The sequence below is a fragment of the Camelina sativa genome, chromosome 9 (assembly GCF_000633955.1).
Source record: "Camelina sativa cultivar DH55 chromosome 9, Cs, whole genome shotgun sequence".
In the NCBI taxonomy this organism is placed as follows: domain Eukaryota; kingdom Viridiplantae; phylum Streptophyta; class Magnoliopsida; order Brassicales; family Brassicaceae; genus Camelina; species Camelina sativa.
Window position 1 is genome coordinate 36803253 of NC_025693.1, and position 13228 is coordinate 36816480.

At 35.5% G+C, this 13228-nt stretch overlaps 2 protein-coding genes across 5 annotated transcripts; both read right to left on the bottom strand.

The window, feature by feature from the left end:
- Positions 836-3640, bottom strand: LOC104714564. Its single transcript, XM_010431970.2, has 10 exons — positions 3175-3640; positions 2970-3086; positions 2784-2884; positions 2611-2682; positions 2440-2518; positions 2209-2289; positions 2024-2065; positions 1698-1754; positions 1434-1580; positions 836-1299 (listed from the first exon to the last, which is right to left on the bottom strand). Exons 1-10 carry the CDS (start codon positions 3454-3456, stop codon positions 1132-1134), a joined length of 1146 nt encoding a protein of 381 aa, XP_010430272.1. The 5' UTR covers positions 3457-3640; the 3' UTR covers positions 836-1131.
- On the bottom strand, positions 4535-12573 carry LOC104714565 (lysine-specific demethylase JMJ25-like). 4 transcript variants are annotated; one of them, XM_010431973.2, is made up of 12 exons: positions 12445-12573; positions 11369-11989; positions 11166-11278; positions 10986-11085; positions 10767-10899; positions 10624-10687; positions 9517-10549; positions 9148-9441; positions 9003-9075; positions 8840-8925; positions 8628-8747; positions 4535-4874 (listed from the first exon to the last, which is right to left on the bottom strand). In XM_010431973.2, exons 2-12 carry the CDS (start codon positions 11981-11983, stop codon positions 4788-4790), a joined length of 2718 nt encoding a protein of 905 aa, XP_010430275.1. In that variant the 5' UTR covers positions 11984-11989; positions 12445-12573; the 3' UTR covers positions 4535-4787. The 4 variants fall into 4 exon arrangements, with proteins under 4 accessions (XP_010430275.1, XP_010430273.1, XP_010430274.1 ...); XM_010431971.2 differs by lacking the exon at positions 12445-12573 and adding an exon at positions 12302-12438; XM_010431972.1 differs by lacking the exon at positions 12445-12573 and adding an exon at positions 12241-12438.

The following is a 13228-nucleotide window of genomic DNA, read 5'->3' on the forward strand; positions in this document are numbered from 1 at the left end:
TACATTTGAGTGCTTATCAAATTTGATCACTATACTGTTTTGATGCCTTTCTGTCTGTTCATGTTTTCTTATAAATAAAATGTTAAGACCTACATTTTTATTAAGTTGTCTAGTGATTGACAAAACGAAATTTTGAAAAGGTTCTTGAGAACAATATTATCCACTTGTCTATTGACGGTAGATCGATCAATCGAGATTATAAAAGTTTAAAAACACTTGCTACACTAAACTAGCTCTTTACATTTATAAATTTTACTGCACAAGTTAATTAGATCGAGACATGATTGTATATTATTATGCTTACAAGTTTTGCAAGATATTCCAAAGGAACACCGAATATCATTTCTAAAATGCTTATGATGTATTGTAAAGTGGAATTAAGTGCATAATATATATGACAACGTATGGGAGAAACCACCCTATATGACTATGCCAATATCTATGTAAACCAATGTATAAAACGAATGCATGAGAAATTAGAGCATTTCAATGTCATCCATGCAATAAACTTAAAACACTAGTCTAACCGCCAAGAATAGAATTTTGTCACATAACCAAAATAACCAAGTAACAAATTAACGCGGAATGACACGAGCACATTCTGGTAAAAATACTTACATGCAAATTAGGTAGATCTAAGGCTAGATTAAGGTTAGAGATACTGTTTCTTGAGAAATAATAGAACAAGAGGAAGAGAAAGAGAGGATGTTTGGAGTGAGAGAAAGACATGTCAACCCAGCCCATGAGTCCAGACTGCAATACAATAGGGACTGGCCAGCCTGTGAGCTTTCAGCCAATTGTCTTGTAGGCAACTTTACATTGGGCAAAAACATCGTACCAATGTCCTACATGGTATATAGATTATAGAACCATCACATTAATTATGTCCTTAAAACATCTGTATCATAAATTCTCTATAGGAATCTCATGAGTTGCCATTTTTAATACCAAAAAAGGAAAAACATGGCTGTGTAGTTTGTACTAAACTACTTTCATATATAATCAAGGATTAATGTACTATCTGTATGCTTCATCTGTATATTCTAAATTAACTTCCTTTTCTTCTGATGTTAATCTTGGTTTCTTCTTTCTTAGTTGTATAATACCTTTGTGTTTACTTTTTTTTTTCATCTAAAAGGTTTTTGTATCTGTTGATGACTCTACTAATCCTTCACTCAAAAGACGCATTGCGGCTCCTCTAGTGAACTTTCTCGCAAAGAGAAAGCACGGAACAGGTTTTGAATTCGCCCGACACCATTCTGTTCGATACTCCGATTCATAATATACATGGTTGATTTTCTGTTACCCAAAAGTAAGAAACAACAAAAACAGAGATTGATCAGAAGCTCAATTGGCGTGTATAAAAATAGGGATGAGCACAAAACACACTAAAACCGGATTGCACACCTCTATGTTAAGATAAATTTTTTTACCTTTATTCCTTCAATGACCTCTGGCCCGGAATTGTCAGATGTGAAAGTGAGAGGATGCCAAGATCTGGCTTCAGCTCTTTTGGCTAATAGGTTCCATGTAGTGTATGTCACTGTTCTCCGTTCCATTTCATTTTCCAAGCCACGCATCTGAAGAGATCATCAAGATTAGGATTGAAAAAAGTGAATCCGAAAAATCAGCAGGTAAAAAAGGAGATATAAACTGAGTGGCGAGATGCAGTTTATGAAGACTTGTTTTGTGCTTACTGTTAGCAGAGTTTGTACGTAATGTTCATCAGGGATGCAGTTATGACGTCTCTTTTTCTGTTGCAACGCAAATAAGAAAACAAGCCGTCATTTACTGAGAGATTGAAATGAGATATCTGTGGGAATAATACTTAAAAACATCCAAACTGATTTTTCCAGTGAACAGAGACAACTTGACAACTTGTTTTTGTGAGTTCAATCAATTTATACCCGCTAATCTATTTTCGTATAATCAAAGTGACACAGAAGCAGTAAGAATCAATATAAACTGAACATTCAAGTGGCTGGTGGTATTAAATGAAATTACGGAAAGACAGTGTACTTACAAGATAAAGCCAATGCTTTCTAGGATCCAGAGGTAGAGATCGCTGGAAAAGAAACAAACAAGTAATTCGTTATTTCTCCAAGAAAACAGCACAGATGAAATTATAATAAGATGAGATACATTAAGCTTGTGCTCATCCCTACTTAATCAAACCAAGAAGAAAGCATCAAAAAGGTTCAGCTTTACCTTGCAAAATTTCTGAAAAACAGGGAACACAGTATCATCATTAACAACGACCTCTGCATGGCTTCTGATCAATGATATCCACTGTACAAAAACAAAGATAGATTAACAAAACTGCAACCAAAAGTCTCTGAAACTTCCATTCCCGTCAGAAATTCAAACATTCCAAAATCATGCAAAGAAACAGTCAGCAAAAGTTCATTTCCCCCAAGGTTCAATATGATTAGAACAGACCTGAGATCCTTTTCGCCATTTCTCTCTCCGTATAACAGGAAACATTTTCATGGTGTAGCGTTTATCTTTATCAAGGAAGCTACAAACAAAGTGCAACACAGTTAGCTGCAAACAAGGACGCTGCTTTTGCTATTTATAGGACACAAGATGACCCGAAAAACAGCAAATTACCTGTCTACAAAACTTTTGGGTGAAGACATTAGATATCTGTATATGTAACCAAAGTCGTATAACGGAACACAGCTGCATCACAAAGAGTAAAACCAAAGCAATGACAATAAGATCATACAAGGATAATGTATCATACAAGTTCTTTGATATCGAAAAGCTTAAAAGAAACGAACCTATCAGACAAAAGAACAAATCTTTGATTAGAAGGATCCTCCAAAGCAGTTGCAAGCAACAATCTCTCTGCTGCAATCATGCTTGATTCTCCCCAAACTACCTGTTTTTAAATTCTGATTCAAATTCTAAATTCTCAATTCATCTATCCAAAATCATCACAACAACAACAACAACAAAATCAAAACCTCAATGCTATTCTTCAATTGGCGATTGTAGAAGAACTGAGATCGAGTTGTGGATTCATCAAACACGAAACCAGGTACTGAATGTATATAAACTGAGTAATTCCTCTGATCTGCACCCTAACACAAACAAAACACACAAAGAGAGACAATAAGCAAATTTCGTTTTCCAGATTCAACTTAAAACGAATGATCTCAAACGACGAACCTTGAAGAACCTGTCCCAGAGAAAATCAAGTGGCAGATCACGTCGTGCTAAGAAAAGAAACGCGAGTTTCGGACGATCGCCGGAGTACGTGCTCCGCGGGATACGAGATCTCGCTACAGAGAGCGACGAAGACAGCGTCGTCGTCGTCGCGGTGGAATTAGACTGACGATTGATACTGAAGAGAGCGAGGATGCATAACGCAGCGGAGAATGAGATGATTAGCTTCCATCGAAACCACACGACGCCGCGACGAGACGACGACGACGGGAGCCGCGGAGGCATTAGTGTACAAAAAAAAACCAAAAAAAAATTCGAGACTACTACGCTCCGGAGAAATACATCTGAAGAATCTGGAATTTCGAATTCCAAATCTCTCTCTCTCTCTCTAGGGTTTTCCGAAATCGAGATTTTTGGCAATGTAGCGATGTGATGTGAGAGAGACGAGAGAGTGAAGGAGATGAAGACAAGTGAGAGAATAAGAAGGAAGAAGACGTTGAAATCTGATGAATACGACACCGTGTCGTTGTCCACGTGTGAGTTTTTTAGTTAAGAAATAAATACAAAAACAATTAAGAGAGGATTTGACTGGGTTTGACTAGAGAAGGGATTAAAAGAGTGTGAGGCCTTGAATGGTAACTAGTTTTTAGGCACTAATTGCGGTTTATGTTTTTGGTATGTTTTTTTTATTATTCGGGAACACACTAAGTTCATTTTCTGTTATTATGTTGTTTCCATTGGAACATTAAATTTTTCTTTTATATAATGAAAGTATGATTTTATTTATGGAAAAAATGTTGTTCGACCAAAAAAAAATTTATGGAAAAAATGTCATCTAAACAATAAACTTTCAAATTTTAATTATTTAAATCATGAATTTTATTGTAGGCATTAAAAACATTGACTAACTCTGTTATACATCAAATTTTGAAAACCAAACTAAAAATACATAATGTTAAATAGTTGAGCTACTAACATACATTACTATGCTGTTAATCATTCAGTTATTGAAAAAGCGACGTCGTTTTAAAGAAAGTTTTGATTCCGAAAAATGTCATTTAAACTATGAATTTTTAATATAGGTTATGTTAGGGTGAATAATAAACTACTGTGTTTGAAGAGCTGATTATAATACATCCACGCCTTGTTTGAAGCTGATTATAATACATCCACGCCATTAGTACAAATCATTAGGTTAGAACCTTTAGAGTTTAGGAAAATATAGTTCAAAAGCTTAGACAACGTCATGATTGTGTTATTTTGGTTAACATGCCGATGCCTTTATGTTTGAATTATGTGAATGATTAACCCTTTTCAAAAAACCAAATTACTATGTGAATGTCACATGTTTAAAATTAAAATATAAAAGTATTAGTCGCAAATACAATATAATTATTCTTTTAAAGCAAAGCCTATACCTCCTCTCCTGTATATAGATACCGATACATATGACCACAGAGAAATGCCAAATGCAGATCTTCAGTTGACAGGTCTCCATGGCTTTTTATTCTATCATCTATAAGGAACCTGAGAATTGTACGCAGCTTAATGCACAACAACAAAGGAGCTGATATAGCTATTTAGGTCACATGACATTTACAAACAGCAGTCTTCAACTAGTGGAGCATAGGTCGGGTCTCTTCAGGTAAAGTTTCAAGTTCTTTGAGAGCTTGCTCGATTGCATAGATAACCATCTTCTTTATCTGTTAAAAAGGAACAGACTAGTGAATCAATATACAAAAAGAGAGAACTAATTAATTTGGGTTTCATAAAGTATGGTCCTAGCAAAAGAGCCAAAACAAATAGAGAGCAAACCCTAGCCTATTGATGATGTCTCATCCTTTTACAAAAGTAAAATCTTCCACAATCAAGGTCGACACTAACTTCATTTTCGTTAAATCGTTAGATTGTTGATCATGTGTGCAATAACTTCTATTTATATATACATATAAACTTTTTTTTTCGTCACACGTTGTCAATTTTTTCAACTTTACCATTTATCTCAAAAAAAAGAAGAAGCAAATCACTCATACCAAATTAAAATAATACGGAATATAAATTTTATATGTATCTTCTAAATGTTTTCACGGCGGCATACATTACATTATTAAATTTCTAAATATAGATTTGGAATCCTCGTCGCAAAGAATTCATTAATAGTTTACGAATTTGACACTAAGGAAAGATTCACCCGAGTAAAAAAGAAAAAATATGGCATATACCTTTTCTGATTTCAGCCCCTAGGTTTGATGATTTCTATAGAAAGATTGCAGCCTTAGCGAAACAGTTTATAATTTTCTACGAGTTTTCCCTTTATTGAGCAAAATTCTATCTATATTTATTGTCGGGAAAATTTTCAATTCTATCATTTGTTTGACAGCTTAAACTAGGCTTCATTTTAGATAGGTTTCTAGTCTCTTAATCAAAATCGGTCAGGGGTGCCGCCAGAGCCGTCGCTAACAATTAGAAGGCCACAAGCCTAAATTAAAAATGGTCTAATTTATACAAAAAATTACTTTTAAATCATTCTGCAACTGTAGTAATCGAACCCACCACCTATAACTCCTCCACATAGCCTTTAACCAGTAGAGCTATAAGAGATTTTTTACCAAAAAAGGGCCGAAAAATTAATTATTAGAACCGGGCCGCAAGCACATGCTTCACCAACTTGGTGCTTGGGCCGGCTCTGGGTGCCGCCGGAACGGTTGGTGGCTGCTTAGTCTCATCCGAGAGTCTAATCTCTTTTTAATGAGAAAGGGTCGATTTAGGCTCCTTCCCTTCCACTGCATAGAGACTAGATAGTTTCAATCACTTTTCTTTCTTTGGAATATATATGATTTGGTATCCCAACCATAAGCTCTTATGACTTTTTCAAACTTTCAATCACTTTCCTTTTTTGGATAAAAGAAATTACATGTTTTCTCCTCATCTATTTTTGCTAGTTAAGACATTTACATGTCAAAATTTGTTCAATTGCTTATTAATTTATCTTTCTGGACATTTTCTTTTAGTAGTACAGGCAACTACAAGGCATGACCATCCAGACAACATGTAAAGACCATCCACGGCTCCACGCCACATGTAAAGATCATCCACTGAGAATCCACAGTGCTCAGGCTGCAGTTGCTAGATATAATTTCCAGTATGACCATCCACCACACATGTAAAGACCATCCACTGAGAATCCACGACGCTCTGACTGTGGACTTCATAAATTCTTGCCGGTTAATACATGTCTAAAACTGTTCAATCACTTACTAATATAACTTCGCAGACATTTTTCTAGTAGTTTAGACAACTACAAGCATGATCATCCACCACACATGTAAAGACCATCCACAGTTAACTCGCCCCATTCTTTTTTCGTCAACTGAAATCTCATTATTGTAGGTGGATACCGCGATATTTGTATCAACGAAGATTTAAGATTACTACACCTAGTACTCATGATGTTATTCAACCCGCCATCTTTCCACCGATTGAACTCACATTGTGGAGAAAACATGAGTTTGGGCAAGACTTCTGGTATCAGTAGCGGAGCTAGTGAAGGATGAGGGGTGTCAACTGACACCCATAAAATTTATGAAATTTTTTATTTAGGCTTATATATATGTTACATAATGGTAAATTTGGTTTGTTTTTAGTGAATTGACACCCATGTTTTAGGTTCTACTACCCTTTTTGAAACCCTTTTTCTATTTTTCTATACAATTTTTTTTTTTGTGTTTATATAATCTTTCAAGTTTTCAATAAAAGCTCTCATAATTTTTACATATTAGCAATATATGACCCCCATGATCCATTATTCTGGCTCCGCCACTGTCTGGTATCATCTAAGATCTAGTACAATTAGACCTAAATTTTTCGATGTTAATCGAAAGCTTTAATTTTTGTCATTTCTTTAGAATTTTTTCCTAATTTAGTAAAACCATGAAGTTAATTAAAATACAAGAATAATCCAAGCAAAGTATTATATAGACAAAGACTTCACAGAAAAACAATTAAAAGCAGGTTAACATATATCAAGACATTGACGAGTTTTGTTTCCACGAACTTGAGGTTCTTTCATTAAGACACATTGTTGTGTTCAATTTCTTGATCCTTGAGAAGAAATTGAAGTCTCTTACACGTACCAACAACCCACCACAAAAGCCAACAAGATTGATCGTATGATCCACCACGCCATGCCGGAGATGCCACGATTTGAGGAGTTGGTAGTAAATCAAGAGCTAGCCTCTAGCCATTCATAAGATGCATTGGAAACCTTATGTGTGTAAGAAGACGGCCACCAATAATCCCGGAAAACTGAACGAAGTGCATTAAATACACCGATCTTTATTCGGTATGGCAACGAGGGTCTTATGGCCTTCAAAACTCGAATCTCTCATTAATTGCAAAGACAAAGGTCTCAAATGCATAGAGAGGTTCTCTCTGCCATCCCTCCATGTTGTATTTTGAGAAAAGCCTTCTTGTAACCCATCCTTCTTTGTGTTGTAGAAGCAATGTAGAAGTCTTCAATCTCGATCGGATTTGTGTAAATCGATAAAGTTTATCGATGATTCGACACCAAATTCAATCCCGGAATTGCATATTGTTGATAGAAGGGGGGAAAAGGAGTTTTGGTGTTGCATTGGTCAGTGAAGACTAACACAACCCAAGTCTAAAGATTTTTTTTTTTTTTTTTTGAGGCCGATCACAATAATGCCTATGGGGAGCAATATTTTGCATAAGACCTCACTAGTTTTCAATCTAAGTGTTTACATAGAAAAAAACATTGAAACAAAATCACACACACTGTTTTTTTACTTTTTATGAAATATCACACGAAACACATTTGCGCAAACAAACAAACAAACAAACATACCATTCATACATTGAAGCTTACTTAGAAAAAGAAATTAAAAAACAATTAAAGCTTTTAATAAGATTAGGTTATCAATTAGAAGAGATGGGTATTTGGTTAATTGCTTTCTAACAAAAATCAATATTACCTGAATTATATAAAACCAAAACAAACTATCCAATATTTGGATTGAATTTTTTTTTTTTTTTTTTGGCTCAATCCCCGTCCAATTTGGCGAAAAAAAAGTAAAATAAAAAAATACATATAATAAAATACTGAGTTGATAAAATATTTAAAGTCAACCTTAATATATATTAATTAATATAATATATTTAAATATATATCTGTTTTCAAAAAAAAATGTTTTTTAATTGGAAAAAAGCAAAGTTTGGTAGTTTTGTTTTACTTATGTGTCCAGTCAGTGATTTGGGGTTTTGTACGGCAAGTACGTTTTAAAAAACATAAAAAAAGGATTGAGTTGGTTTTGGTTTGGTTCAAATGCCCATCTCTCCTATTCAGATATCCTTAAGAAAACCCACCCGCATCAAGCATATGAACATGCTCACACAACCAACAAAAACAAAAAATAAATGGTAAAGAGATAAAAACTTACCTCAAGTTTGTCCTCTCTGGCCTTGTGGTTCTTGGGAAGTTGGCGAAACTCTTCAGTCAGACGCAGACACTCATGGATGTTCTCTGGTGACACAAAGTCAACTGCAACTTTTGTACACGACTGTCCCCAATCAAACACACAAAAAGTTAGATTTTTCAATAAAAAGCAAACTGTATAAGTAGAGGAAGAAGAAGAGAAACCATTCTGTTTACCTTTAGATTCCGAACTTGATGCGGACAACCCGCAGGAATAAATACCGCTTCACCTAGCTTTTGCACAAATGTCCATGGCTCGATCCCTACGGTTTCAAACAAAACATATAACTCGTCAATATTGACTCACAAAACATCATATCCAAGTAACTTGGTTACACACCAAATTCCGCCTTAAGTTTTCTTTTGTGCTCTACGGTTAAATAGCATGTATGGTCATGTATCGGATGATAAACCTGAAAAGAAGAAATCATCAGTACCCCGACATTAAATTCGTTACAAGTTGTTGCAGATGTCAGTATTGTTACCTTTGTAACTGGACAACAATAAGTGTGTCTAAATTCTTTGCAATGCTTTCTTAGATACTCTTCTAACTTAGGAACATCTTCTCTCCTAAATATGTCCCATAGAGCACTGCCACTTTCGTCATTTTCACTGCTCAGAATCTCTGGCATGTTCAATTCTTCTTCCGTTTCGCTACGGTCTCCAGTGCTCTGTTCTTCAAACTTGTTCTGTTCCTTGTGTTTCTGTTTCAGAGCTTTGACTGCGGATATCTGTTCTTGACTTAGGGTTACTTCAGCAGTATGCGTCAGAATATTCACCTACATGAATTCAGAGTGAGTCTTGGACCAATTAAACCAAAACCAGGAATAAAACGAACTAAATGAAATCATTACCGCGTCTGACATATCACAGTGAAGCTTAGTCACTGAATCCCCTCTACCGAGCTCATCAGGAATCCCATAGGCAATGTAAGTTTTTGGCCCCAAATCTGGTTTGATAAGTCCTTCCGGAAGCTTTGCTGCGATGTTAAGAATCCCGGTTCTAGGATCGCTATATTCTTGGAAAGGTAGTGCGGATATGAACTCGTCACAGTGACGAGGTAAAAGATCTTCAAACTTGTCAGAAGGAGGCCAGTCCTTTAGCTTCAACATCTCAGGCCAGTAGTTTTCATATGTTCTTCCTTTGCTATAACCATCAAAGAAGTGACGTGTATTGATCTCCACCTCACAATTAGCCAAACAATCAATTGCTTGGACTTGGGACATCTTAGAACTTGCTGGTGAATTCACGTTTTCGCATAACGCCCGCCACATAACCATTGGCTCCCAGCTTAAACCAGGTGTGTTATCAAGAGCGTCCCTAACAATTACTGGTTCACCTTTTGCCCAATGCTCTTGAAAATGTAGAAGCTCTTCTTCCTTCAAGACATCAAGAGATTTAGGACAGAAAAGGTAGTTGTCACTTGATTTTGTTCTTGAAGCTGCTTTCCTTGTCATCTCAATATCCAAAGGAGAACACCCACAGATCAACATTCTAGGGCTAATATTGACTGATGCCAAGAAAGTCTCTGCTTTATGCTCCAAGTCTGACATCCACGTCTGTGGTAGGATCCTCGTAAGCTCTAATATACAATCACCACAACCACCTAGCTTTTTTGGTGGACAAGTGATGCTTCCATTATTACCAAGGCTCCACTTAGTGTTGGATTGGATAGCTTCTTCGTCTTCAGAAGTGGAAGAGAAGCTCGGTTCTGCAGCATCTAAACCATGCATATATTGGTATCCTTTATCAGCATAGTCTACCTTCATTTCAGGGCGTTCAGAAAATGTTCCTTTACGAATCTCTTGACAGCACTTCAAACAAAGTTCAAAAGAGCACTTTGGACAGCTTCGGTGCAAGTCAACAATGGAAGTTGCACAATGATCACTGCAACACAGATTTATATATCAGTAAGATCCTCAAGAAATTAAAAATATCCTAACTTAGGTATGCTTACTAACCAGTATACACGTTCATCAGTGTAGCTTATTGCCTTAGTTATTTCAACTTCAGAAGGCAGTAATCCTACAGAAACAGGTCATGTTAGCAAAAAAAGATCACATTTAGCAACAGAAATTATGTCATAGTAGTGCAAGTTTCATACCTTGAACCGCTGCCTCAATTTCAATCTCTTGGTTCTGGAATTTGGATAACTTATTCAGAAACGGAAGCATCAATGTAATCAAGTACTGAAGATGATGGCGTCTTTCAGAGTTCGAGAGTTCCCTCTTGGATGTCTGTAAAGACAGAAAACACAGATACCAGTTAACAGAAAAAATCCAAATCTTCTGCAAATGGATGGCTAAAAGCAATCTTAACATACCACAATTGAACCATTCAAATGCAAGCAATTGCTGCAATTACAATTGTTACGGCAGAAAGGACATTTCTCAACGACATTATCCTCAGATAGCTCTGGATACCTGCAACAAACCATAAATAGAGTAAGGATATATTATTACGAGACAGAGATATATAGTATAGAGTTAAGGGAGAAACTAACCATTTCCTTATACATTGAAGACAGTACATCGTCACTCCACATTCACTGCAAATGAGAAGAGTTATCCTTTCCCCTTTCAAGCACTGATGGCAAATTGGGCCTACCTTCGGTTCCTGCCAAAGACAAAACATCATATACATATTACAGTACATCAACACAGTTACATGTTCTTCTTTGATGATCGAATACAATGACACATTTACCTGTCTTACGCTTGTGCAGTCATTATTAGATATCCCGTTTTTGAGAAGGGGATCAGATACATCAGAAGCAGGCGAACGCGAACTGGAAGTACTAACATCAGCAACGTTTTCAGTACTGTTAGAAACTAAATTACGAGTCCTGCTTCGTGATGATGTTGACTTGATCTTAACACACAGCATAACTTCTTCTTCCCATGCCTCATCTTCTTCAATCTCCACTTGGCGTCTGTCTCTCTTTTTCCTACTGACTACAGAACGCCTTTTACTAACTCTACAATCATCATCTTCAAAACGTTCCCCTGACTCTACCTTAGGCCTAACTTCTTTGCGTTTTACGCTTCTCCTTCGCATCCACTCACCTAATCTGCAATCATCATCATCATCTTCAGAACATTGCTCTTCTACTTTAGATGTCTTTCTCTTTTTCTGTTTCCTGCTATACACTCTCAAGCTCCTCCCGCTCTGTTCTTCTTCTACTACTACCACTTCCTTACCACTACTCCTACCGCTAAAAAGACCTCTAGACTGAAACGGTTTCAGACTCCTCTTCTTCCTAACTATCCACGAACCACTCATTAGTATAGATTCCTCGATACTAACGTCATCCAACTCCATTGTTATCTGCAATCCCAGAAAAAAAATCCCAAGAATTTAAAACACAAAACGATTCTGAATTTGATCATCAAATACAATCGAATACAATCTCCAAATCAATCGAATACAATCTCCAAAAAAAAAAAAAAAACCCCAGATACGAATCAAGAAACGAACATTGTTAATTTCAAACCAATCCGATCAAAAAACAGATTCAACAACAACAACAATCAAGTCCAGAATTCGAATTTTATAAGAGGATCGAAACTAAATTTTACCTTGGAGAAAAAAAAAAAAAGAACAAAGCTCGAAGAACTCAGCAACGATGAAATCACCTACCTGCGATAGCGATATCTAAACCCTAGATTCCAGCTACTTAGACATAGATTTAAACAATTCAGAGAAGAGAACTATGGATTCTCTCACAAACTTTGGTTTCCTTTTTTTTATATCATAACCCGAAAGGAAAAAAAGAAAATTACTTTTTTATTCGGAGATATATATTTCCCAGAATGGAGAATCGGATGGGAACCTAATCTGACCGTTTAAGTATTTTTTTTTGTGAATCGTGGAGCGCAAGTGAGGTACTGCGTCTCAGGGGATTAATACCTTTTCTCCGGTTCACTCGCTTTCATCTGTCTGAAAACGAGATTTATCTCAGTTTTTTTAGCTTTTTTTTTTTTTTTAATTTCTCTTTATCTTTTTAGAAGAAAACAAATTTTGTTGAAACAGTAAAGAACTCACCACGTGGAAAACGAATACAAATGCGTTACACAAACAAGTCAGATTTGCATAATTAATACTAGTCTAGTCAGCATTACTTATTTTATTAGGAGTATTCAACAATCTGAAAATTATTAATTTAATTTTTTAGGATTTACTTCTACATTTAAGTCTTTCTGGATAATTTCTTTGCATTTAATGACAAATCTTTGAATTTTGGATTTTCTTTTTATTTCTTACTCATATTTATTGACATGTTTATCTACATGATTTATTTTTGTGGTGTGAATTTCGTATGAGATTTTTTCAAATCTAAGATATTCTGATATCAATTCTTTTTATCAACGGAATAAAATTAGTAAAGAGTAACCATTAACCTTACAGCAGTATCGTTTAGTTCCAACAGGCATGATACTACTATCTTTAAGATGGAGTATAATTTATGATTCCGATGATTTTTTAAAAAGAATTACATCATAACATTAGAATGAGTATTATTAAATTACATATCAATTTTGTTCATTATTGTAAATAATATATTTT